The sequence below is a fragment of the Populus euphratica genome, unplaced genomic scaffold (assembly GCF_000495115.2).
Source record: "Populus euphratica unplaced genomic scaffold, PopEup_1.0 scaffold105.1, whole genome shotgun sequence".
NCBI classification, from domain to species: Eukaryota; Viridiplantae; Streptophyta; class Magnoliopsida; order Malpighiales; family Salicaceae; genus Populus; species Populus euphratica.
The window spans coordinates 364,626-391,713 of NW_011499990.1; the positions used below are offsets into that span (position 1 = coordinate 364,626).

General features: G+C 33.2%; 4 protein-coding genes across 7 annotated transcripts; 2 read left to right on the forward strand and 2 right to left on the reverse strand.

Annotated features, from left to right (window-relative positions):
- Nucleotides 1-3,770: 3,770 nt before the first annotated feature.
- On the reverse strand, nucleotides 3,771-9,097 carry LOC105140331 (calcium-dependent protein kinase 7-like). 2 transcript variants are annotated; one of them, XM_011047124.1, is made up of 9 exons: nucleotides 9,025-9,097; nucleotides 7,277-7,848; nucleotides 6,439-6,562; nucleotides 6,158-6,301; nucleotides 5,751-5,903; nucleotides 5,546-5,661; nucleotides 5,184-5,351; nucleotides 4,824-5,054; nucleotides 3,771-4,301 (listed from the first exon to the last, which is right to left on the reverse strand). In XM_011047124.1, exons 2-9 carry the CDS (start codon nucleotides 7,796-7,798, stop codon nucleotides 4,155-4,157), a joined length of 1,605 nt encoding a protein of 534 aa, XP_011045426.1. In that variant the 5' UTR covers nucleotides 7,799-7,848; nucleotides 9,025-9,097; the 3' UTR covers nucleotides 3,771-4,154. The 2 variants fall into 2 exon arrangements, with proteins under 2 accessions (XP_011045426.1, XP_011045425.1); XM_011047123.1 differs by lacking the exon at nucleotides 9,025-9,097 and adding an exon at nucleotides 8,305-8,967.
- Nucleotides 9,098-12,197: 3,100 nt separating this feature from the next.
- LOC105140352 (uncharacterized) lies at nucleotides 12,198-13,297 on the forward strand. Its single transcript, XM_011047149.1, has one exon. It carries the CDS (start codon nucleotides 12,198-12,200, stop codon nucleotides 13,200-13,202), a length of 1,005 nt encoding a protein of 334 aa, XP_011045451.1. The 3' UTR covers nucleotides 13,203-13,297.
- A 2,918-nt stretch (nucleotides 13,298-16,215) lies between these two features.
- On the reverse strand, nucleotides 16,216-17,992 carry LOC105140332 (uncharacterized). The gene is made up of 2 exons (XM_011047125.1): nucleotides 17,519-17,992; nucleotides 16,216-16,659 (listed from the first exon to the last, which is right to left on the reverse strand). The coding sequence occupies exons 1-2, from the start codon at nucleotides 17,826-17,828 to the stop codon at nucleotides 16,364-16,366; spliced, it is 606 nt and encodes a 201-aa protein (XP_011045427.1). The 5' UTR covers nucleotides 17,829-17,992; the 3' UTR covers nucleotides 16,216-16,363.
- A 2,479-nt stretch (nucleotides 17,993-20,471) lies between these two features.
- On the forward strand, nucleotides 20,472-26,925 carry LOC105140333 (translocation protein sec62-like). Of its 3 annotated transcripts, none has more exons than XM_011047127.1 (6): nucleotides 20,472-20,633; nucleotides 21,617-21,931; nucleotides 22,575-22,776; nucleotides 25,109-25,337; nucleotides 25,725-25,896; nucleotides 26,624-26,925. In XM_011047127.1, the coding sequence occupies exons 1-6, from the start codon at nucleotides 20,532-20,534 to the stop codon at nucleotides 26,705-26,707; spliced, it is 1,104 nt and encodes a 367-aa protein (XP_011045429.1). In that variant the 5' UTR covers nucleotides 20,472-20,531; the 3' UTR covers nucleotides 26,708-26,925. The 3 variants fall into 3 exon arrangements, with proteins under 3 accessions (XP_011045429.1, XP_011045428.1, XP_011045431.1); XM_011047129.1 differs by lacking the exon at nucleotides 26,624-26,925 and adding an exon at nucleotides 20,821-20,875 and having other exon boundaries at nucleotides 20,542-20,633; nucleotides 25,725-26,248; XM_011047126.1 differs by lacking the exon at nucleotides 26,624-26,925 and having other exon boundaries at nucleotides 20,473-20,633; nucleotides 25,725-26,248.
- Nucleotides 26,926-27,088: the final 163 nt, after the last annotated feature.

Here is a 27,088-nt window from a genome sequence, read left to right on the forward strand (position 1 = left end):
TGGTTTGACCCCGGTCTTGCCGGGTTATTTATTACTTCGACACTCCTGCACTTGGGAGAAGACATCAATCTTTTAGTCGTGTCAATTATCCTCCCTTATTAATGGTGATGTATGGAGGAGTGAAAAACCTCTTAAGATATACCGAACATTCATGAGCTAGTCTTTTCTTATTATTTCTTAAGTTCGGGTTCCTACTAAGGGAACAATTCCACTTCGAAAGTCCTTCCAAGTGGCTTTTCTTATTATAAAAACAAGTGGTCCATACCATAACACATTTATCTCTTCCATCTGTATATAATTCTTCATAACTTGCTTCATCTAAAACAAGCTTCTATCTAATAAGGTATAAAGCTTTCATCACAGAGCACATTTTCTTACATTATTTATTAAGGTCACGAGCTCAAACAACTCTTTCACCTTGAGCATCTCCTCATTGAATCTCTTTAAATATGTCATGTAAACTCATTCTCACTCTAGGCAATCCTAAAGAGCCTCATAAAGCTTGGCTTAATGAGTATACTTATACTAAAACACCATATTAGTTTGGAGTTTAAATCATTGAAACCTCCAATAGAACTTGTCTATAAATTATTATATCAGGCACATCGTGAATCCATGAAAAGTTATAGAAATGATCTTGCAAAATATATTGTTGTCTTAGATGACCACCTCCAAGCTATTTCATATATTTTGCACGTGTTCCCTTAAGTTAGCGAGACCATTATAATTGTTCAGGCTTATTTTTATAAAGATGTAATCTTGAGGAATCTGGGTATTTGAAATTTGCTTGGACAAAGGAGAGCCTTATACTTAGTGGGGGTTATAAGCCTATTCTAGAATGCACTTAAGAACTAATCATCACTCAATCCTTTATCTACGAGTAATCTTGAGCAGAATGACATCATCGGTAACTATCATCTATCCCACAGTAATGAGAAGAATCGCTCATTGAATACACGTTATGTGTATGGGTATCATGAAGACACAAGCAACCTCTTATAGGGCTTGATGAACATTAAGGCTAAACATTTTCTTGAATGTAGTTTCACCCTTAAAGTAGTGCAACTATCTATAGGTATTGGGAACAACTAGTGACGGTGGTATTGATGTATCTAATGTCACCGAGTGTGCCAATACTTATTGAGGTATCAAGACTTGATTTTGCCCTTAGGTTGTTAGTACCACTTTAATTAGGATTTGCATTTGATTAATGAGGTGTTAAAAGTCCAACTAGATAAAAAGTGTTCATGATGTTAACATGTAGATCCGTCACATCTCTTAATCTAGGTGTGTTTTATTGTCTGCTATGAAATGGCTTAGAAATATCAAAAACAAGTTCTAAAAAGAAATTTATAGCTTTTTGTTTATTTTTCTCATAAATAACACCGATTAATGACATTTTAAAATCTAATATTCTTTGGAATAGGGTTTTGTGGTGGTTAAATTATGGCTTAATCAAGTATTCATTTAAATAAATCCACTGTTCACAATAACAAGAAGATATATCTTGATGAAAGCCTCTTCATGCCTACAAAACATCTTATTTGGATAGATCCAAGGACCCTTGGATACTTAAATTAGTATTTTTGTAGAGAAAAAAATAATAAATATGCTAAAAAATATTAAATTCTAATAACAATGTTGTTTGTTTTTATTTTGGTATGAAATGAATGTTTTGTGAGAAGATGATATTTGTATATTTAAAAATAAAAATAATGAATCTCTTACTTGGGTGGTTTAATACATCATAAATTTTATTTTTTTGTTCGAGAGAGAGGACTAGAAAATAATTTTATCTTTATAATATTAATAAAAAATAAATATTTGTTGTATATGCATTAGTGTGAAATAAATATCTATAATACAATTATTAATAGAAAAAAAATTCCATGCATGTGTATTAATGGGATAGAAATGTGGTAGGGTATACAAAACTTTTACACAGTTATAGGGGTAGGAGGTTTAAGAAAGGATCAAAGAATGGCCTGGATCAGTAAAAGAATCTCAAGGGACCCACACAAGAACATGAAAAATCAAGATTTGAGGGTTGTGCTCGGGTTATGGTTGAGCTCGAAAGACAGCCAAACAGATCAGATATACTAGCTTGGCACCTTCTGGACCCAACATGTCGAGTGGCCCATGATATTTGATCCACAACTGGACCAAATATGCTGTTGGTGACTTTTTTAACCCGTTAAATTTGGTTTGGGCCAAAAATAAAAATTGTTTTAGAAAATAATGAGAAATCTTGATCCATCACCTTCCATTCTCCCGGACTTGCTCTCCTTAGGCCAACAAATAATGACGAAAGCTGTGTGATGAGGATTATTCCAGGAAAAGACTTGGTAAAACAAAATTGAGGACACCGGCGGTTGAAGTTACAGAAAACAACAAAAAATCAAATTAATCGGCCTTGAAATATGATCAAGTAAACATAAATTATTGATGAACAGAACAGTTACATATTCTACACAAATTCCTTGCGATTGTGATTAGATCGTTTTCTGCATTACATACAAGAATAAGTTGTTGTTGTTGACTGTTGCTTGCCTACTTATCTCAATGAATGAATGATGTATAATAGGCATTTGAGGAACTTCTGCTGCTATATGATGTTTTTTTTTCCCCCTAAAGCAGCTGGATCAGAACAAGAGGTCCTGACCATTGATTTGGTAAGGATTCAAGTCTTCAGTCTATGGCAAGCTTTGAGAGGCTGAAGCTCCCTTCTTTCCTTTTCCGTTCAGCTATAATATTCCAGATATTGATCGGGGTGTTTTCTACACGGTGGGAGAAACGATTTTTCTTTTCTGATGCTACTTATCAGGGCATATTTAGTTCTCAGCAACAATGGTGAATTGCACATTTGTCTTGGTTTATGATATTTAGTGACTATGCATAAGAGAAATATGTGTAGATCATTTTTTTGGAAAGACAGCAAATCCAAACATGCTTCTTTTCCAATTCCCTCTCCACTCCCCAAATGTTTAACATTGAAGTCTGAGGATCAAGCGGTAAGTTATAATTTCGGATTTGAGTTCAAGAACAGCATGCTAAAAAGAGATATCTAGCAGATACATTTCAGGTGCAGGTAGTCTTGCTAAAGCACCATTGAAACCAAAAAGAAAAGGGCATAAAGAAAAACAAAACGTAGAGCAAAGCTGACAGGCGTAGATAATAATCGGCAAATTTCAAGCTAATAATTCTGGGCCATTACTGGTTCTTCTATCTCTGTCTTGTATCTCGCTTGTAAGAAAGGAGCTTCAATATCAAGGCAGAAGATGAAACCTTACTGGAAATTCGAAAATCACAAGCCATGAGATTTATTTGGTAGGAGAGATGGGGTTCAACAAGTTGGGGTTTTAAAGAATCTTCTCCTTGTATTCAAAGGGATAGGATCACCATGGTACATAAAAACACAGGATATCCTACTCTTGGTTTTTCTCCATGTTTGAAAGTTTAGAAGTGATTTAAAAAAACAACAGTGAGTGAAAATCGTAGGGACCGAGCGGGCGAGAGGTTAATCTGGCGAGAGAGCAGTCATTCATTTAACTGGGCAGTTATTATTTGAGGAGATGTTTAGGTAAATCACATTGCAAAGAATGCAACATCCCATCTTCCAAATCCCGCTGAAGATAATACATGCCTTGGATGTAAGCATATTTCATAACTCAATAAGTTCTCTTGATACCGCCATTAACACTAGTTAAGGCAAAATAAACAAAAACCAAACATCAACTTTTTTAATCCAAATACGATATTCAAAAAAAAAAAGTGTGAAACAATCCACGTAGTAATTGAAAGTGCTCATTCCTGTCATTAACGGGACGTGAGCAAATGAACTATAATTTAGACAGATATGTCTCCAATGAAAAAGGACCTGTAAGCCTAATTGATAACAGCATATTTACAAAAACATGTTGTGGTGCATCCTTGCCAACTTTTCTCTACCATAAGAGTATCTCTTCTCCCGCAACTATCCCACGAGAAACAAATTCTGATCATATTAAGGACAGTAAGACCATGACTCTAATCCTACCTATCCAAAAGGTCCCATGAAAAAAGAACGAAGGAAAAAATTAAGAACGACTCCATAGACCAAACAGCAACTGCTGGTTTTTTCTTCTGTGGTAACTCAATATTGCATTCGCCTACCCTTAACTGGCTACCTGCAGTGATCCATCCCGCCTTAATGTTATGCTCAGACTGTTAAATCTTTCCCGTGAATATTGCCTGGAGGCTTTTCTCCAGTCTGTGCCAGCCTTCATCATCATAGCAAACTCCTCATAACTTATGCGCCCATCCTGTAGGATGGGATGGAAATAAGGTTATGCTTCCAATTTAGCAACAATATAGAAAGATAATAGATGTCACCAAACTCAAAAGGTTCAGGGTACCATTCACAATAGTGATATAAAGAGACAAACATTGGTAATCGCTCTTTCATTCACATTCTGTCATCCATAGCAGAAAGGGAAAAGCATGCACATCGTATGGAGTAAAGCTGAAGGTAGAGACTCCCATCAAGATGTGTGTGGCATGCATGTATTTACATCGAGCAAAGGCAGTCAGCCCAAGCTTGTCAAGGGAATCATAATTTGAGCAAGAAAAGACACATGCTGTGAATTGACAATAAAACTAGTTACTACTAACATTGACAACTTTCAGCACCACTACCTTGGTGAAAAATGCATCGTAATTTACCCATGGCATTTCTAGGCAACAGAATAAGACGAGCAAAATAACAAGAAGCATTCTTCAAACTGAAGGTTTCAATTTTGCAATTAATTATATCTATATACATTTAAACTTTGAATAACTCTTACCTTGTCAGTGTCAACATCATGCATAATAGCATTGATAACATCCTCACTGCTGGTGTCAATGTCATCATTCAAAGATTCTCGCAACTCTTCAATCTCAATGTAACCACTCTGGTTCCGATCAAAAAATGCGAAAGCCTTATGCAGGTGCTCGTCATTGCCCATTTTTTTAATGTGAACTGAAATCGCTACGAACTCTCCATAATTCAGAGCTCCATCACCATCAACATCAGCCTGTAAAACTCAGAAAATTCAAGGGGACAAATTTTGCATAAAATTCATTATGAAATTTTAATGGTATAACAGACTATCCTTTTCTCTCTCTATGGGAATTTTTTCAGCCAGTAAAACAATTAAGCTTACAGCTTCCATAAGGATCTGAAGATCTGCATCCGCAATATGTTGGCCGAGCTTTTGCAACCCAACCCTAAGCTCCTCAAGGTTAATGCTGCCTTTTTTTCCAGTGTCCATTGAATCAAAGGCATCCTTTATGCCAGCTACTTCCTCCACTGACAAGTGTTCAGCTATCACCTACAGATGGACAGCTCAAAAAATCACTCTTTTTTATTTCACAGAGAGCGTGCAGAATTGTTAGGGAGGGAGGGTATAGATGAGCACCACATGGCCAAAATAATTTAGTGAGTGATATGAGTTTCCATGGAAAAAAGGTTCCAAATAATCAAAGCTATAAATAGTTGTTGAGTGAAAAATTTAAGAATCATTACCCTCAGAGCTCTTTTCTTGAGCTTATTCATCACAGAAAACTGTTTGAGCCTTGCTTTCACAGTCTCACCGAGTGGGACATTTGGAGCCTTCTTTGCATTTTGTATCCAAGGATGCTCTGAAACAAAGAGTCGGGATAATTTTGTATGTTAACAAATAAGAATGCACTTCTATAGCAGACATTGGACTAATAGAAGAATAAACTACCAAGCACTTGCTGAGCTGTAAGCCTTAGCTTAGGATCAGGATTAAGCATTTTCATCACAAGACCCTTCGCATTATCAGAAACTCTAGGCCAAGGGTCCCTCTTGAAGTCAATGACGGAGCGAATAATTGCCTGCGCTACCCCTTGCTCAGTTTCTGTGTAACCATGAAAATAAATTTTAGGAGAAGGAGGTTTCTAAAATAAGGATCAAAAACTGCATGCTGATAACTTTCATTCACATGAGGATCACAACAGAAGAAGGGTGAGAATTCACAACAGTTCCATGGGGTAGCTAGCTGTCTTCTATACTCTTTTCTTCCAACTTAAACTAAACTACAAAAAAGCCTCCAGTGATGCTCATTGAACAAAACAAAGCAGGTTATTTAGACAATCAAATTTGGAAAACAACCTGCCCAGAAAGGAGGGACACCGCAAAGTAAAATATAAAGAATGACTCCAGCACTCCAGACATCAACTTCAGGGCCATAATTGCGCTTTAAAACCTCTGGAGCCATGTAATAAGGACTTCCAACTATCTCATTAAATCTCTCGCCTGTAGAGAAGAAAAGAATCTTCAGACATAATAGCATATGTAAGAATATATCGTGGCTGGAGATTAATTTCAAGAAACAATAAGAAAATGCCATAAAATAGGCTGAGGGAGGCCCTGTCTCAGATACTATGCAATACCAGGTTTAAAGAAGACTGACAATCCAAAATCAATTGTCTTCAGTGCAGAGGTTTCCTTCTTATTCGCAAATAGGAAGTTCTCCGGTTTGAGATCTCGATGGATGACTCCATTCTTATGGCACATCTACAAAGCAAAGTGCGTGCAAAAGAAATTTCAATTATTTCAAAAGACAAAAAAGCCCCTAACATGAAGCATTATCAGCTAACAATGCAAAGATTATCATAATCATTTGAAGTAATTAAACCAAATATTAAATGATATGACGCTTTCTCAAAAATTTTATGATCCTAAGTATGACGCAGAAATAGAAAAGTCTCAATTGTAAATGATCCTGCATTCATATAAATTTAAAAGTTGCAGGGAAAAAATGCCAAGTTATAGAAAATGGAAAAGGAGAAAAAAAGATTGAAATGCATATAAAAAATGGAAAAGACACTGGCTGCTTAGGAAAACTTTTGCAGTAAAATAATAATGAGATCAACTGGTTTCCTAGCTGAGCCATTATCAGCATAAGGGCATTTAAAGCCTAACAAGAAGAGGGGTAAAATTTAACAACAGTAGACACCAAACATCCAACTAACAAGGGGATCTAACATCATCATCATCATTTAATTTCAAAAGACTAACAAGAAAATCATTAGTCTTCATCAAACTTAAGACTGGTAACTCATGCTGAAAATCTATTACAATACAATAAACTATCCTCATTTAATAAAAAAAAGCACGGTGTGAGTTGAAACTATATGAGATATTAAATGAAAACTGAAAGCAATACTTCAACCATCAAGACTTCATAGTAACACCATTTCAACAACAATAAATAATCAGAACACAGACCTGGACAACTTCCACAATAGTACGCATAACTGCAGCAGCTGCTCTTTCTGTGTAATGCCCCCTTGCCACAATCCTATCAAACAACTCTCCTCCCTCACACAATTCCATCACAATGTGCACAGCAGAATCATCCTCATAACTAGCCTTTAAGGACACAATATTTGGATGAGCAGGCAAATGCTTCATTATCTCCACCTCCCTCCTCACGTCCTCGATATCCACAGCAGTCCTTAGCTTCTTCTTCGATATAGACTTACAGGCAAACTTCTCACCAGTTTTTATATCAGTACACAAATACGTAACACCGAACTCACCACGGCCAAGCTCACGACCCAGATCATAATGGGCCAAGATATCCCTTCCAGTAGGTTCTTTCAAGACCCCAAGCTTATCCACATTTCCGGATTCATTGGTTACAGCATAATCATCACCAAAGAATGGATTTTTCTTCTCCTTCTTTTTCCCTTTGACTTTCTTCTCAGAGGAAGAAGCCCCAGTAGGGGTTACACAGCAATTACCCATGAATCAAGACCTCTCTCCACAACTTTCAATTTCTCCAGAAAAATGAAGATCTGCAAAGATTTCAAGAATATCCAATTAAGCAAAAGAAACAACAGTTAACATTTTTATCTCCCTCCACAATAACCACAATTAACAATATCACATTTTTTACTTATAAACATTAATTTGCTTCCAAGAAAAAAAAAAGTAAATATGTTTTTAAAGGAAGATAAACAACTCCGTGAAAGTTTGAGCCTTTTACACAAAGCTTTGATTTTGAAAGAAACCCGGAAAAAAATTAAGAATAAATTTATGCTCAAACACAAAGAAAAGCAGATATATGCAGCAAGTATTCATGAAAGACTAGCTATTATGGCATAAACAAAAACTGGCAAGAAGATAAAGCAAAAATATCTGCAAGACATAAAATTAATACTAAAAGAATTCAACAAACTAAAAAAATCAAGCAAATGTATAGCTCAAAATAGTGATATTATTGATTACAAAAGTAGGGAAAAAGAATCCACCTTGAAATGCTGTTGATTTTAAGACTTGAAAGGAGAATCTGGAGAATACCCAGGTGAGCTTGAATAGCTAGTTAATTATAAATTGATGTAATCCAAGTGGAAGAATGCGAACAGGAAGACAAAGGGTCTTAAAACGAGAGACAAGGGGAGGGGGTCAAAGAAGCTCTTTTTCTCTCTCTTGCAGAGAGGCCCTCCAACCTTTTTCTCTCCTTCTCTGCCTAAACGCTGGAGACAGAGAAACAACTACCCTTTTGCCTTTTCCTGCTTTTCTATTAAAAAATATGCCAACAAACCTTAGACCCACATTATGCCCAGGTAAACAAGACACCAACCTCAACATTATCTTGCTATATTTCTAAAAAAGCAACAGCTATTATATTTCTTGCTTTTCAAACATCCCCCTCAAGTCTCTGTTTTTTTTTCTATTCTGGGTTAGTTTTAAAGAAATTTTCTTAAGTTTTTAGAACAATGCATTTGCAGATAAATAAAACAAACACTTTTTGATTTTTTACCAGCTAAAATAGGCCACTTGTCCTTTTCGAAATCAAGAAGGAAAAGGGGAAGATGAAGAAGCAATCGTTCTGGGTGTATTATAGGTTTCTATTTTTAGGTGTCGTATAAAAAAGAAAATCAATATAATTTGTTGTTTTCAAAGGGCAGAGAAGCAAAAGTCATGGTATAATAATAAAAAAAGAAAGGCGAGTGAAAAAGGAAACATACCAACTTGGATTTGAGACGTGTTGGTTGGAGAGGTGAGTGAAATTCTAAGCACATTTATGAATGGTTTTGACCATAAGTTAATCTCCATCATTGATTTTTATCCAAAGCATTCCTTGCACATCACACAATGGGGCCTGACCTAATCATATTTGAAATTTGATTATTGGTCAATTTATCCTGTGATCTAGTTTGAATTTCTATTCTTTGTATCGGGCTGTGATGTTACTGTTTATATTCAAGACCTGCATTGTAAAAGACTTTTTGGAGTTACTTGGACATGATTGGGAATACAATACAAGTGTGATTGTTTTTCTTTAAAATATATATATATATATATATATATATTAAAATGATATTTTTTTATATTTAAAAAATTATTTTTATAATTAACACATTAAAAAAATCAAAAAATATAAATAATTATTTTTTAATAAAAATATATATCTTTTTAAATATAATTTACATCACATTCTCAAATATTCTCTTATTTTATATTGTAATTTGAATAGCTAGTTTTCACTTTTTACTCTTTTTTCTGGTTTTTTTTAATTTTTTAGTTGCACTTGATTATATAATCCTATTTATTTTACAAAAAATATTTTTTTAGAAATTAGTTTCTAAACTTTTAAAAGTATTGGCCAATAAAAAATGTTTTTTGATAAAAGAAATCTTGACTTAATTTTTTAAAAAATATTTTTTATTTATTTTGAGCTAAAAATATTTTTTTAGAGAATTGTAACAAATTTAAAATGTCTTGTTATTGGTTAATTATATTAAATTTTGTTGTTAATATTTTAATTGTTATAAATTTTGTTTTTTAATTTTATTTCTTGAAATTTGATTTAATTTGATTTTTTATTAATTTTAGCCCTCATTTTTTTTATTATTTTATCCCAGAAAAATCTGATTGGTTAAATAAAATTAATGATAAGATTGAAATTTGAGAATTTATATAAACTTTACTTCTTATATTTAAATTATCAAAGAGCAGGAGAAAAAACCCTCGAGTTCAAATTCATAGATGGAGGAGGCACATATGTGATCATCAGATTAGATTCAGATCCAGATCCATTAAAAATAATGAAACGTTATTATGGAAAGTCTTTCTTCGGGCAACATTATCCTGAATGGTTTTCACTTTACCGCAAGCTCCGTCTGCATCTGTCTCTCTCGTAAAACTAAAAAAATGTCTGTCCAGTTGGCCATTCTTGGACTCTACCTGGAGGATCCATTTTAAATTAAATTTACAAATAATAAGTTGAGAGAGTAAATTATACAGGGGCTGTTTGTGATTTTTGAAAAAAAAATGCTTGAAATTAATTGTTTTTTTAATATTTTTTTATTGTTGAAATTAATTGTTTTTTTAATATTTTTTTTATTGTTTTGATGTTCTAATATAAAAAATAATTTTTAAAAATAAAAAAACATATAAAAAACCACTTCATAGCACGACGCTATCGGTTTTTCAAACATTAGCAGCATACAATCAATTAGCTGTTCTTCAGGTTGGTTCTGCGATAGAGCTCACTGCTCACGCACCAAACAAATATGATGGCAGCGAGAAAAAGGGCCTTGTTGTCCACTTCCTAGCTAGCAGGTGTGCCCAAGAATGGTCCATATGTTGCTGTAATTCTCACTTTTTAGCTACAGATCGATCCATGTCTTCCTACTTTCCTTTTCACGGACCACTTTATTCTGCAAAATTTCCCAAGATCAATGGCATTTGTAGCTACTGGGGAGTGACTAGAGTTCAACACTTTAGCCAGTAGATGCCCTACGTGCTTAGAGAAAAACAGGAAAAAAGAGACCACAACTATGGCTTTTGGCCATGCTCGAAAGCGAAAGATGACTTGCCATTTTCCAAGTAAATAAATTGCGTATCAAATTTGATAATCTAATAGATGATGCTCCTGGTTTGGATTTCCTTTTTTTCATTTTCACCCACATTAATCTAAAAAAAAAAAAGAAAAAAAGAGACCACAACAATGGCTTTTAGCTATGCTCGAAAGCCTAAAGATGACTTGCCATTTTCCGAGTAAATAAATTGCGTATCAAATTTGATAATCTAATATAGATGATGCTCCTGGTTTGGATTTCCTTTTTTTCTTTTTCCCTTCACTTGTCGACAAGCTGAGTGTTTCCAGCTGAGTTACAAGCCACTTAACCCGTATCAATCTGCACTCTGCAGAGATGGATCGATGCCTTGGCACCTGTCAGCCTCTATCGGAATTCGCCTCTATCAGATGGATCGTTTTTGCCAACGTATAGTGCAGGCTACCTTTAGAAGAAAGCTCTGCTAGCCTACTAGCCAAGTAGCAGCTCCCAAATCATCAAGAAATTACTTGAGAAATCGAGCCTGGGCCTTGTGTATGGCTACTCAACTAGAATAATAATAACTATAAAATTGGGCTAACATGGGACAAAAATCCGGCCCAGTAAAATATCGGAGCCCAAAGCACAGCAGTCCTTGCCTGCTCAGGCAAGACAACATGGGGAGGTCACTTGACTTGAAACCACTGTTTGAAAAACTCAGTGAGCAAATGATGAAGATAGGAAACTTGATAATGCTACCTTTTTTTTGTTAGCCATGCGGGCTAACATGGGACAAAAATCCGGCCCAATAAATTATCGGAGCCCAATTGATACAAACCGAAGCCACAACCCACAAAAGCTCCAAAGCACAGCAGTCCTTGCCTGCTCAGACAAGACAACATGGGGAGGTCACTTGACTTGAAACCACTGTTTGAAAAACTCAGTGAGCAAATGATGAAGATAGGAAACTTGCTAATGCTACCTTTTTATTGTTAGCCATGCCAAAACAATGTCGGTTTCGAGAATAGAAAAATATTAAAATATAATGTGAAGAGGTTTTCTTTTTTTTTCTTTTTGAAAATTGAATTGAATTGAATTGAATTGAATCCGCTCCCAGCAAGGAGTTGATTGAACCATGGTGGTAATCCGGATGGTATCAGGAAAACACAAAACTCCTACAAGTCACATACTCACCAAGTATAAATTATGAGTTCATATATTTTGCCCTAAAGTTCATATGGTATCAGGAAACACAAAACTCCTTCCCCAGCAGCAATCTTGTAGTTTTATTTGTTCTTGTCTATGTCCATGATCTCCTCCTTCCTTTGAGAATATCTATTGCAGGATTCAAAGCCCCAATAATGGCCGTCAACAAGGAGGAGCTGGAGTTTCTTGAAACAAGAAAGCTGCTTAAAGAACAAATCCGAAAACGAAACTGTTCTCATCATCTCTCGGGGCTGTCTAATTCTGATCGTCATAAAACAAAAACTTACGGATCATTCTTTGGCCCTTCTCAACCGAGTATCGCTCCAAGAGTTATTCAAGAAAGCAAAAGCAAGCTACAAACCCAGATGCCACAACATAGAGCAGTAAGTGCCGATATCCTTCTTTCTGCAATGGACAATCGGACCAAAGTCCAAAGGCTTCGACAGACAAGAGACTACTCTTTCCTGTTCTCTGACAACAATAATGATCTGACGCCACCAGTTTCTAGTGCCACCCCTGCACAAGCATCGGTGCCTTCAACAAAGCACTACGCAGATGTGAAGGGATTAAGAAAATGCAATGACCCTAAATTGAAGCCGAAACAGCCAGCCTTGGCATGTCCATTGAAGCCTCTCACAAGCGAGCGGGTAATGGAGAAAATCCCATCGCGTATGTCCTTGCAATATCAATGTACAGATAAAAGAAAGCCTATAGTCAAAGCAGTTCATCCAACAAAGCAGTTCGCGGGTTGCAACGATAGCAAGGGACCACAAAGACCCAACGATGCAACATTGAATCCCAAACAGCCAATGAAGCCACATGAGATGACAAACAAGCGAGTACGCGACAATATTTCATCGCCTGTCTCTAATTTGCAAGATCATCGTCCCAAGAAAAGAAGGCTTTCAGATGAAGAAGATGATTGTGAAGATGAAAAGGCTCTTCTCATAATCAGAAAAATGTTCAACACCAAAAGGTTTGCTGGTCGTGACGATAGAGATATAAAAATGGAGGCAAGCTTTGGAGACATAACGAAGGAAGAAAAAAGGAGTGAAAGGCTTGGCAGGAAAGAAGATCGAGAGCAACTCCGCCTATTAGAAGAAAACGCGAGGCGTCAGAGGATGAGGAAGCATAATCAAGGAACAAAATTTTTGATATAGGCCTACGTTAGATATGGCTAGTTCACGGTTCTTGATTTTGAATCTGTACCTTTTTCTTTTAGTAACCTGTTATTTTTAGTTAAAACAGCAAGATAGGTAGCGTGTATTATACCGCGGACTGAGTCGGAAAAAAATTTAATACAAAAAAAAAATTAAAATAATAATAACATAGGTCAATTTAAATTAATTTAATTCAAGAAACAATAATTAATATCAAAATAATGAAAGTGAAAAAAATCTTTTAAAAAAATAATTAAGAAAAAAATTGAATAAACTTGGGTTAACTCTACTAATCCACCATCCGTGACATGAGATCAATAAAAAAATAATTAGATTTAAAAAAAAACCTACAAAAAAAACACAAAGTTAAATAAAAGAAATGCTGAAAAAACCGTAGGATAACCAGGGTTAACTTAACTGATTCATATTTAGGATAACTTCACATAAAAAAAACAAAAAAAAAAAAACTACAAAGCTTAATGGTCAATAATGTAATGTTAAAGGATGAGGTTGCTAAAAAAAACTCGAGTCGATCCGAGTTAAATCGACTAATCTATTACTCGGAATATGAGACTAGAATAACCCAATAAAATATAAAAAATAACAAAATTCGAGGTCCAATAACTCAAATGTCAAATGATGAATTTTTTTAAAAAAATCAATTTATAATAAAATGACAAAAAAGAACTCAATTTGCACCCAGATCATGAGACTAAAATTACCTTATAGAAAGATGTACATTAAAACATAACATAGTATAATTTCCAACTATAAAATAATTCAAATATAAATAATGCAAACTAAATTTAATATAAAATCTAAATAAAAGAAAATAATTAAAAAATAAATTAAATACGAACCCAAATAATTAGAGATAAAATTGAAAATGATAAGAAAATAATAATAAAAAATAAGGATCCAAATTCAATTAAAAAAGTAAATAAAATAAGAAATTGATGGAAATTTGAAAAATAAAAAAAGATTAAAAAATAGCATTAAAAAAAAGGGTCCAAAATTGGATAAAAATAAATGCAATAAAATGATCAGGAATTGAAAAAATAATAAATTAAGAAAAGGATAGAACACCAAAAAAAAAAAAAAGCAATAAAAAAAATAAGGATAAAATTGAATAAAAAAATAAAATTCACATGGATCAAATTAAAAAAAAATCTAAAATTGAAAAGGCATAAAAAAAACTAATAATAATCAAAAGAATAAGAATCAAAATCGATTGGAAAACACAATTGTTTTTTGGCATAAATTTCTAGGCTAAAAGAAAAGAAGAGAGAGAAAATATAAAAAAAAGTCAACCGTGTCTTTGCCACAAGCACACACTACATTACCAGAAAAGGAATGATGTGTTGCTCCTAACACTATCCTGAATAGTAAAATTTGATAGTCGGACAGCTTAACATGTACCTTTCAAATGACATGGAAATAATCATGCGTTGCACATGTTAATATTTTTTTTAATCATATTCAATCTTTTAAAATGACTAAACAGCTCCTAGATCAACCTAAAAATAACAAAAAATAATAATAAATAAAAATAAAAAATACCCTTGAAACTATTAGTATAATTTTTTATTATTATTTTAAAGGTAATATTGTAAGTTTTGTTAAAAAAATTGAAAATACAAAAAAAATACCTCTTGTACAAGTTTTATTTTTAGTTGCTCTAAAAGGTATAATTGTAGTTTTACTAAGCAAATAATAAAAATACAAAAAAGTCAAGATACATATTTTTTATTATTTTTAAGGCCAACAAAGTAATTTAACTATACAAAAACTTTGTGTCCCCAACCAATCTTATAATGTCCGACATATATATATATAAAACAAAGTGATGTTTTTTATTCCTTTTTTTTTTGTCAAAACCAAATCAAATGGATTTTTATACATAAATAATAAGTACACACATAAATATAAACATACACATATATAAAGGACAACAAGGCAACAAAATCCCAAGTAAAATTGTATGATTTTTCATATAATAGAAAAACCAATTCTATAACACTTCTTTATTAATAACATGTTTATTAGAATTGAAGTACTTGCTTGAACCATTAACCTATTCTTGCTTGATGGAACAACAAAATATCTCTCCTTCTTTACCTCATGTATTTATAAATAAGATTATTTGATATTTAGATAGTGATTAATCACATGTTCAGATCAATATTTTTTTTTTAAAGCTTAAAATCTCTTATACATTATTAATAAAAGATAAATGTTCATTATATATTATTAATAAGATGAGAATATAGTAGGGTTTTGGAAAACTTTTTATATATTTATAGATATAAAAAGATGATTATTCCTAATATGAATATTTCATATTAAAAGTTTTAAGAATGAATAAACAAAGCTCTATAATCCTAACATAAGTTTATAATGACTCTTAGACTAATTAGGCTTCACACGTAGCCAAGTCCAATAAAAGTCAATCTTGCAACTTATTAGACCCATGTTTACTCGAGTACAACATTTGACTGGAGTGGTAGCTCACTAGACCTATGCTTACTTGGATTCAGCGCATAGCCAAATCCAAATATGTTGAGTTTGGTAATTCTCCATACCTACACTTATTTGGTATTAACTCGTGACCCTATCCAAGTTTGTTATATCTTACAAGTTGCTAGGTTTATGCTTTAGGCATGACCGAACTCAAATCTGTTGGGTTTAGTATATCGTCAAGTCTGTGTTTATTTAGGCTTAACTCGTGGTTGAACTCAAATATATTGGGTTTAGCAGCTTATTAGACTCATATTTATTTAAATTTAAAATATCAAACTCAAGTATGTTAGATTTGACAACTCGCCATACTCACTTTTCGGTGGATACCTTCTTCAATGGGCTTCAAAAATGCTGATTCATCAGCAATGTTTCTACTAAACAACAAATAATACAGGCTGATGTTTAAAAAGAATGGAGAGAAGTAGAGCGCCCTGTTCTTTCTCATTTTATCCTGATGGCTCATACATTTTCTTAACATGACAAGCAGGGGAAAAAAACCCGCTCTTCTCTTTATATTTTTTGAAAAGTTGAAACATTTCAAGCCAAAACTTGACTTACAGCATATCTGATAGATTCATATCCAAAAGAGGTTGAAAATAAGTTCTTTTAGAATAGAATATTTGCTCCTCTGTTTTTGCTTCTTAATTATTGCCACCTCCAGAGCTTTGTATAAGAACTTCAGACATTAATGGCAGCAGCTGCAAAATAGCTTCTTTGGGAGGTTCTCTTTCCATTGTAGTAGCAGTAATTTCTTGAATCGTTTCAGGTTCTGGCTTGGGTAGTGGCCCGTCTACGGATGGTTGTAGCACTGTAAGGAAGAATATGTTGTAGAAAATTGTGAAAAGAAAGAGAGCTGCAGCAGTGTATACCAGGACAGACCCTGAAACTTCTGGCACTTCTTCTGTCATTTCATCTCTTGTAAGTTTCACGTCAGAAGCTGCAATCAGGTTGAAGAAAACATGTTTCAGCTTAGACGGTATTATCAAACCATTAGGCATTGCCTTCTGATCATATTCATAATTACTCACCCCTAAAGCTCGTAATTGGTAGCTTGAATGTTAATACTGACTAATTTGGAGAAGGAAATTCAGAAATTTTATTTATTTGATCAGTGATTACAGATAATGCATCATGCTCTGGAAATTCATATTATCTTGTTAGTTAGCACCCATGTGAATATCATCTAGAGAGCAAAACTATACTGCCCTGGAATTCTTTGTTTGCAAGTTAGACTAACCTGCATGAATGTCAGTATTTGCTTATTTACTGGAATCTATCCATCTCTGATTATCTACTCGTGAGGACAACTTTCCAGAGAATTGACAATTTCAACACCAAAAAAAAGAAAGAAAAACTATCCAGATTTGTCAAGAAATGTTTGCGCAACTTGATGAAAGACTACGATTTTCAAAAACAGAAAAAAAATGGTGGTGGGTGATGTGACATTTTGGAACTGCTTGATAATATGATATTTTGGACCAAATAACAGAGGCAGCCGAAATTCCATTAAGGAAGTTCAAATTATTGTTCGAGCAGATTGATTGAAATTTAAACTTAAACTGATTGCAGCTTATCAAATTGATTATTTATACCAGAGACACCACACTCATGATGCATGTACAAGTCCGTAAATCTCAAACAATAATTATTATTTTATTAAATCAATCCTAATAAAATATATTGTAAAATGACTAGAAAATTAAAAATTATTGACGAGAGCAGCATTATTAAAGAAAAGGAATTCCTGGGATGTCAGAGCATAAACTGTCATTGCAGTGATAGAAAGAGAGAGGTACCTCTTATCTTTGGAGAGCTGATTTGCTTCTCGGAGAAGGCTTGGAGCTGCTGGTCAAGTTTTTGAAGGGCTTCTTTGGCCTTATCTGAGTCTATCTCATATTTTTCCGAGTCTTTCTCTACAGCGTGGACAATAAAAGAAGGTACAAAATAAGATTGGTCTTTGCTTGTTCTCTTGAAACCATTACCACATACAGGTGCCAGCCCCAGAGAAGCTACTGGTGTAGTCTTCTTGTTAGTGAGCCAAGAGAGTCGCGGAAGGGGTGATGGCTGCCTGATATTGCAGAGGGAGAGACAGCAGAAAGAAAGCATCTGAATGTACAAGAAAATGAAACCAGAGCCACTTCATCAACAGCTGACGATAAGGAGTTAGCTAGAGTGCAAGCATGGTGTATGGCAATTGGAGCTGGGGGTAATCTGAGCTCAGCTGTTCAGGATAGGATTTGGTTATTCCATTTTTTGGTTAGATGATAAGCGAGGAGCTAGTTTCTTTGGGACATAAGGCAGGCCTGGGCTTGCCAACTGGGCTTTCATCATCCGATAAATCATGGGTGAGTCTTGTGCTCTAGAAACTAACAAGTGGGCTTAACCTTGTTATATTCAAATCTTTTCGGTTTCCTACCAAATATAGATTAATCTTGTTTATGGAGGTCTAATATATATACCCCCTTCTGATGGTGTGATTTTAAAAAATATTTTTTATTTAAAAATATAAAAAAAAATTACTTTTAAATATAAAGAAAAAGAACTTGAAGTAAAGAAAAAATTAAAATAAATAATCTTTTTAAAAATATTTTTAAAATGTAAAAACAAACACACTCTAGGATAACATTTGGTATAATGGTGGTAATTATCTTTTTCAAAGTGTTTTTACTTAGAAATATATAAAATAATATTTTTATTTATTTTTAAAAAAAAATTTCTGACATCAATACATCAAAATAATCAAAAATTTTTTTTGTCAAACAATGTTTAGACAACTTTCTCAAACATTACTTAAACCCATTACAATAAAGGATTGTTAGTTTTTGTGATTATCTTGTATAAAGAATATTATATTTTAATCTTTTTATATATCATCTTGATCAAGGTAACGAGATAATAGATATCGGGTATAACATAAACTATATGAAGGTATTTAAGTGATTAAGAAATAATTCACCATTTTATATAAATTGGAGAAAATATCTCATCTGTTCATAAATAGTATTGATTAAGAAATCGTTGGCCAAAATAAAATTAGATTTAAAAGGGGTTTTAAATCTCATTCAAACAATTAATGATTATTAGAAAGAAAATATAATTTAATATGGTGGATATACTACATGCTTTAATGTTAAAATAAAATATTACTGATGAAATGATATTAATTACATTAAGAAACCAGTCACTAAAATATTAATTCAAACCACTAATGATTTTTATGATATTCAGAGGATCATAACACATTGCTAAACAATAAATTTGATTTTTAAATATAAAACAATCAATTATTGAATTGATAATAAATTAAATTATTTAATTTTATTTAATTTTATTTAAATTATATTTTATATTTGAGCCAGCATGTTATGAATTTAAGGGGTCATACACATTAAAAATTATTAATTAAAAATTAAACTGCGATGATTTAATTAAGTATGAGTGAATTAAAATATATTTTACAAATTAAAAATCAGAAAATAAGAAGTATATGGATTATATTTTTACATCTAAAAAAATTAAGTAATGATTTAATTAAGTTAATTTTTAAAATTACTTTTAATTAATATATAAATATTATTAAGGGGTAAAATAATATATTTTTTTAATTTATAGATTTTTCCATATTCTTTTATGAAATAATAAATTATACCTTTTATTTTTTATTATTTATCAATTAAATAAAAAAACCATAAAAACACAAATATAGCTACTGTTTCGGCTAGATGTAAGAATTTAGGATTTTGGCCAGTATCTGGCAGAAATTAAAAAAAATAAAGTTTTTCATGGCTGTTGCTTTTACCAGTGCCTCCCCGCAAGTTGCTGTTAGTGTGTTTGCCAGTGCATTAACAATTATTTTTTAAATAATTTTTTATATTAAAATATATTTTAATAATTTTTTATTTTTTAAAAATTATTTTTAATATCAACATATCAAAACATACAAACCACATTAAATTTTAATAAAAATAAAAAAATAAAAAATAAAAAATAAAACTTTTTAAAAATACTAATTCAATCACATTTTCATACAGCCACTAATACTAGAGAAACTTCATGACTCTTACTGTAAGAATTTGGGGAAATTGTCAAATATTTTTTTAAAAATATTTTTAAAAAGTAAAATTGTAGCATTAAGTATAGTTGCAGCATTTTTTAAAATTTTTAAATTTATAAATATATTAAAATATTATTATTATTTTTTTATTTTTTTTAATATCAACACATTAAAATATAAAAAATTAATTACAAATATAAAAAATTATTTGTTAAATGATGTTCAGGAAGCTAAATACTATCTAAATGTTAGCTAATTATTTTAGGTTGAAATTGTACTTTGTGACTTTTTAAAATTTAATTTTGCTTAAAATTACTTTTTATATATATTTTTTATATTGTTTTAATGTGTTTATATTAAAAATAGTTTTTAAAAAATAAAAAATATATTATTTTTTAAATTTTAAAATAAAAAAATTTATAAAATAAATACTAGAATCCAAATAATATCTAAAACGACTAAAAAAGCTACAATATCACAGAATTTTTCTTTTGATAGGACTTTTTTACATAATAATAAAACAAACATCTCAAACCGTTGAATTTGCCACGTCGCTGAGGAAGTAGAAAGAAAGGACTCTTTTTGTGGTTCCGAACTTGATTATGATGACGTGGCGTAATTCAACTGGTTTAGGTTAGAAAAGAAAGACAGAAACATGTCGAAAGCCAAGTAAATAAAAAAATAAATACAAAGAGAGACAGAGCCGACAATAAATACAACGGAAAAAGAAAACACAAACGTAAAGGCACACAAAGATGAAGAAATCAGGAGGGGCAGCAGACAAGAAAAGGGTTCGAAGATCATCAGGAGCTGTACCAAATGGCACCAGAGATCTAAACTCTGATACCCCTCGTAGGGTTTGTCTTCTCTTTCTCTCTGATCTTGGTTTCCTTTGTTTTCTTTTCTTTTAAATGAAGTTATTATCTTTATGTTACAATTCATGTAATTGAAACTAGCGTTGCAATTGTAGAGTTTTCTTGTGCTTGTTTAAAGACATATGCGAAAAAATTGACTTTTTTCCCTTCAATATTCATGTGTGTTTAGGGAATATGAATAAGGTGTTTTCTTGTAAAATGGGACCTGAAAGATGCAAACTTTGGTAAGGGCCTGATACTTTTGTCTGTGTTTTTTCCATTCCCTGGACAGCCATGTCAAGAAACGAATTTATGGTCTTTAGAGTTTCATTTTGGTTGTCAGAACAAAAGGGGAAGTTAGTCCTGTGAGAAAACAACCCATTGTCCAATTTTTCAGTAATTTCATTTTGTTTGGCAAAATAAACGGGGAAGTTAAATTGTTAGTCCTGTGAGAAGATAACCCATTGTATAAGTTTTCAGTCACATTGTAGTGTACCTGATTGAGGAAATCGTAGTGTTTTCATTGTTATACATTAGTGATCATTGTTTGAATTCTTAAAAAACATTTAAATGTTCTTATCTTTCTCCATCATTGTATTACATTTCTAGGAGTTTCCATGTGCTGTACTCTTATGATCCTGAGCCTTGACAGTGTTTAGTGGCTTCTTGCAAAAACCTTATGTTAAAAACCGTAGCTAGCTTGTTAAAACTTCCATGAACTGCTTTTACAAGGAATTTGCTTTTAATGTATATCAACCTTTTAAAATCTGTGAAAAGGTTGCATGTGTTCTTCACTTGTACATTTTAAGTCCATGTAACTAGTAACGGTGGTTTATGCATTTTAAGTTATTGCTTGACATTCATCCATATTTGGTGAATGGTTGGTGTGACTAACTCTGGGCCAATCATTTTTATGCAAAATAATGGTTCTCAACTTGATTCCTTTTCTAATGCTTTCTGACTTCTATGGTTGTTTCTCTCTTCAGAAACAAGCTGCAAAAAAAGATGTGTTTCAGTTGTTTGCCGAGAAGGTAAGAGATCACAAGGGTTTGGTTTCTCGTTGGGCTGTCTTACAAGAGACACGTGTTGAATATTTTAGAGGAAAGGATTTTGTAGGCTTTCTGAAAAATCATCCAGAGATTAAAGATATATTAGAGTCAAATAAGAATTTAGAGGTTGAAGAAATTGTTGATACTTTATTAAGTAAGAAACTTTTAGTGCGTTGTGATCGTGTGGTGAAAACTGTTCGTCCTGGGAAGAAAAAGTTGTCTACCTGGCCAGCACATCTAGAGATCTTTCCTGTAAGTTGTTTCCTTTTGCACTTGGATGTTTAATATGAAAAGTGATATTTTAATTGATTTTCTAACCTACTTGAATTTCTGACTTCTCTATGCAAATTGTCAATTATCATGTATATAGCGTATCCTTGTTTATTATGAAATCTTAATTCTAACAACTATTTTCTATATGATTGGGTTAATTGACTTCTCTTGCTCATCTATTACTCTCTTTTGCATTTAGTAAGTCTGCTGTGTAAATGATATGTTGTTCCTTGCATTCTTCCAAGAATGGATGTGCTTTGTGCTTGTATTATGTTGCCCCAACACATTCTGGATCTCTGTATCATTTATGTCAGAATGTTATTTACTTTCTGTGGTCAGACCAGGCCTTCATATCCTTTCAATAACAGGACAAATTCGAGTTCCAGGGATGAAAAGCTAAAAGAAGTCGGAATGGGAATTATAATTAGAAGAATAGGGAAATTAGAGAACCAGTCACCCTTGCATCTCTATCCATGTCAGTTGCATTTTTTTTTTGTAGTCTTGCATCTCTATCCATGTCAGTTGCATTTTTATTTATTTTTTTGTAGTCAAAGAAATTAAGATCCTTGTTTTATATTGCCTCTGAAGCTCAATTTATTAAACATTATTTTGTCCTTTGCAGGATCAAGTGTTTTCAGAAAATGATTCCTTTTTTGCATGGACGTTTGTAAAACAGAGGCCGTTATGGCAGACACTCCTCTCACTTTCTTGGCCTGTGCTGACTCTTGCAATTTGCTTGTTTCCTGTATACCCACATGGGTGCAAGCTATTAATCCTCTACTCTTGTGCTGGACTTCTTTTGCTTATTTTCTCACTTCTTTCATGTAAGTGCTCCTGGGCTCTTTTTTTATTGTGTCATATTTTTTTTCCTGCATTATCAAACCCTAGTTTAGAGTTGCCTGATTATGTTTGCTAAATGAGTATCATCACACATGGAACAACATTTGACCAAATTTTTATGAAGTTTATTGATTGAAAATCTATATTTCTCTTGCAAGCTTCTTATAATTTTCATATTTGAAAACTAGAAGCTGCTGCATATGTTGAACTCCATTTTGTGTTTCTTTGTTTTGTTGGTTTCTACCTCAAATTTCCTCTGTGAGAGAAATTATTGTACTGATGTTATGAGAGAAATATTCTTATCAAGCCCAGAGAAACTTGTCAGCTATGTGTGTAAATGCATACATGGACATTCTTATTAATTTGTTATAGTTATTAGTATCTGGAGTTAATGTAAAGAGATAGCCCTTTGTGTGCTAGTTTCAGGACACGTGGGAGTACTTTTATTTTTGGGGATCACTAGATACTTATAGAAACATGGTTTCCTGGCACTCTATTATCGTGAAAAGGCCATCATCCTAATGCTCTTTTAATTGCTATTTTCCCTCCTCTTTTTGCAAAATTAACAATTTAACATTTTAAACTTTATGATTGATGAGAGATATGATTTGCGGAGAATATTTTTGGCTACATTAACAGATACAGCAGTTGTTGGGGATGGTACAGAGGCTTTCATGTGTGTATTTATTAGGCATTTCTTTCTGTTGATAATTCTCCTTTACTACAGTCTATTTGCCATTTGGCTTTGGTTCCTTTTCTGCTCTTTGAAGTTGTTTGTTTTACCTGGCTGCAAGGGGCACAGTGTGTTTTGTTGGCAGTGGGTCTTTATTGTGTGTGTGTTGGGGGGGTTGCCTGCTTGCCAATTACTGTCTCTATTATGGGTAACACTTGTTAATGAGAGTGGATCTATGGTGCAAAGCCATGATCTAGTTCAAGAGCTTTCTCACTCATACAAAATCTATGAAAAAAATGTGGTCTTTTTAGCCAATACTCACAAGCTCTTTTCTATGAAAAAAATGTGGTCTTTTTAGCCTCTACTCATAACCTCTCTTTTTTTTATTCTGTTTTCCTTTAACTTCTATATTTGTTTTAACACATTTGGTTTCTCTGAGGCCTAAAAATCTGCTTGGGATGAATTCTAAAATAAGTTGTTCATGAACAAATCCCTTCTCGGTCTATAGCAGTCAATTCCACTGCCTTGTCTTTCATCCAGTTCAAATTGAATTATTTAAGAACTAGCGTTCATTCTGATTTCCATAACATATAACTGCATTCTCAATTTAGATTATTATGCATAACTAGGCTAGAGGAGATGAGTGATGTATAGCATGTGGCTCAAAATAACAACAGAAAGAGGCCAAAGATGACATTCCCCCTTCAACTTGGTTTATTTTATGAATAATGAGCTCAATATTTAATGATCTTTAGAATGATCCATGATGATTACACTTGTATGAGACTTGTGCAATGACGGTGGAAGCTTGAAAGTGATGGCGGGTTCTGGCAGACAGAAAACCACATGGAAATATGGGTTTGAGAGAAGAAGGATGGACTTGAGTGGTGGTGTTTGCTTTTAGGAACCGGTTCCCCAATTTGGTTGCAAAATGGATTGTTGTTGATGTTTTTGTGAATGACATTAATTTCATAAAGCTCCTTATCTATGATATGACCAAATTGTTTTTGTGAGGCAATTAATAGTGGCATCATTGGCCTTTTGAATCGGAATGTAAGGTTTGGATGCTCCTGTTTTTGATAAACCTCTAGGTGTGCTTTTGTTTTCTAGTGGGATTTGGGGCTTCTGTGTTTGTCGGGACATCAAGGATGGTTTTCTTTTGATGTCACCTTTGCAGATCATTACAGAATTTTCCATAACTAAACTCGTCATGGAATTTTCATTATCATCAAATCAGCTTCAGTAGTCTTAAATGACATTCATCCATATTAATTAATCATCTTTTCAAGAAGGGCAATCATGATTGTTCAAGTCAGCTTCCATATTTGACATATTTGATTAAGTGCTCTGTAACTGGTATTTGAGAAACCACTGGCATGATGATCTTTCTCACTGAGGTGGTAATCAGAATGGGAATGAAGGTAAACAATTTCCACCTAAAGTTTCTGTATTTGCTGCATTAATTTTCTAGAGTCCTAAATCCTGTATGTGGATGGTTTTTCATTCTTTATACTAGTCTTGTGAGTCTACATTATGGTTTTTATTTTACAATTATTCTCATTTTATTTGACAGTGATAACTAGTGCTGAATTATTCCTTCAACTGCCTTTAGGGGTTATTGAGGTTTTCTGTTCATTTTGCAGTGAGAGCAACAGTATTCGGTGCTTTGTACATCATTCTTGGAAAGCGTGTTTGGTTATTCCCTAACATCCTTGCTGAAGAAGCTACCTTGGGAGAATTATTCCGTTTATGGCCAAACAAGGATGAGGAGGAGAGGCCCAAGTGGACAACGAGGCTTTTCTATGCATTACTAGCTGTGCTCGTTATATTACTGCTGAGGCACCATGCCCCCGATGAAGCTGCCAGAGCAAGGTGAGTACACCTGTTGCTAAATTTAGTAGACTGAAAAAAACTGTCTTTCCCATTTTGCCCTAAATATGGTTACTCAAGGAACAAAGATGATTTGTGGAAAACTTGAATTACAGCGAAATTTTTTCACAATTTTTACATGTCTGTTTTACTTGTTACCAAGCTAAGACTGCAGAATCAAGTGGTCCATGTATTTTTTTCTCGAACTATCAAGTTGCCATCTCGCTTTGTCATTGTAGTTTATGCTATTATTTTGGGGGTATAATATAATTTCACTTGTTACCTTGATTGGGAACTTTTTGATGGCATTCTCATAAAAAATTGCAGTGATGAACCCTCTTAAATATTTGTTTCCATGCGTGAGTCTGAAGTGCAATCTATGTCCTGCAGGTATCAGAAGCGGATGTCCAACATAATTGACGATGTTCTTGAGTGGTCTCCAAGTTTGGCGCTGTCTGGAATGATGGAGAAGCAGCCAACTGTGGTGAATGCCACAGAACCCAACGATTTTACAGATTCTGGTCCAACAGACTCGGAGAAGGTGCCTCCAGCAGGTGATGAAGGTGGAGAGACCATCTTAGAACAACACGAGGATGAAGAAATCGAAAATATAGAGGATGCCGCTGATCAACATCAGCATCAAGATCATATATGACAGTAGATCAGGCCATACCAAGCAGAAGACAGATATACTACCTTCTTTGGATTCCATCTTAAATTTCAAGTGTAAAACTGTGTAATCAAACAGTGAAATAAAATAGTTTTTGATCATTCCCTCATTAACAGTGAGAATAGATTAGGGAATTTCTGTAATGAATTACCATATCATATTGGCTATGCTGTATGCTTGCTCCAAGGGTGCGGCCCTTTTTTTAGACGGGTAAAATGGATTCGTGTTACTTCAAGTTTTAAAATTAGTTATATTTGCCCTTCTAGATCAATTTTGAGAAACTGACTAATAGTTTTAATTTTGTGAGATCGATTGTTTTGTTTGAGCCATGTGATTAGAGAAAATAAACAACCAAAAACTCAAAAAAGAGTAGCAGAGATGAAATCTTCTACTGATTTTTCTCAGAAGTTTATTTTTGAAGCATTTTCGATTTTTGGGAATTTTAGGTTTCTAAAACAATTTAATTTTCATCTTGGTTCTTGTTTTAATTCTTTTATTAAATCTGGTTCTTGTTTTTTTCTTCCTACATAAATCTTATCAATCCACGCGGCATAATTAAAATAGTTGATTTCTTGATATAAACATCGCTGATAGTGACAGATTTGGATGGAAGGACGACACCATCTTAGAACAACACGAGGATGAAGAAATCGAAAATATAGAGGATGCCGCTGATCAACATCAGCATCAAGATCATATATGACAGTAGATCAGGCCATACCAAGCAGAAGACAGATATACTACCTTCTTTGGATTCCATCTTAAATTTCAAGTGTAAAACTGTGTAATCAAACAGTGAAATAAAATAGTTTTTGATCATTCCCTCATTAACAGTGAGAATAGATTAGGGAATTTCTGTAATGAAGAGCCCTTTCATATTGGCTATGCTGTATGCTTGCTCCAAGGGTGCGGCCCTTTTTTTAGACGGGTAAAATGGATTCGTGTTACTTCGAGTTTTAAAATTAGTTATATTTGCCCTTCTAGATCAATTTTGAGAAACTGACTAATAGTTTTAATTTTGTGAGATCGATTGTTTTGTTTGAGCCATGTGATTAGAGAAAATAAACAACCAAAAACTCAAAAA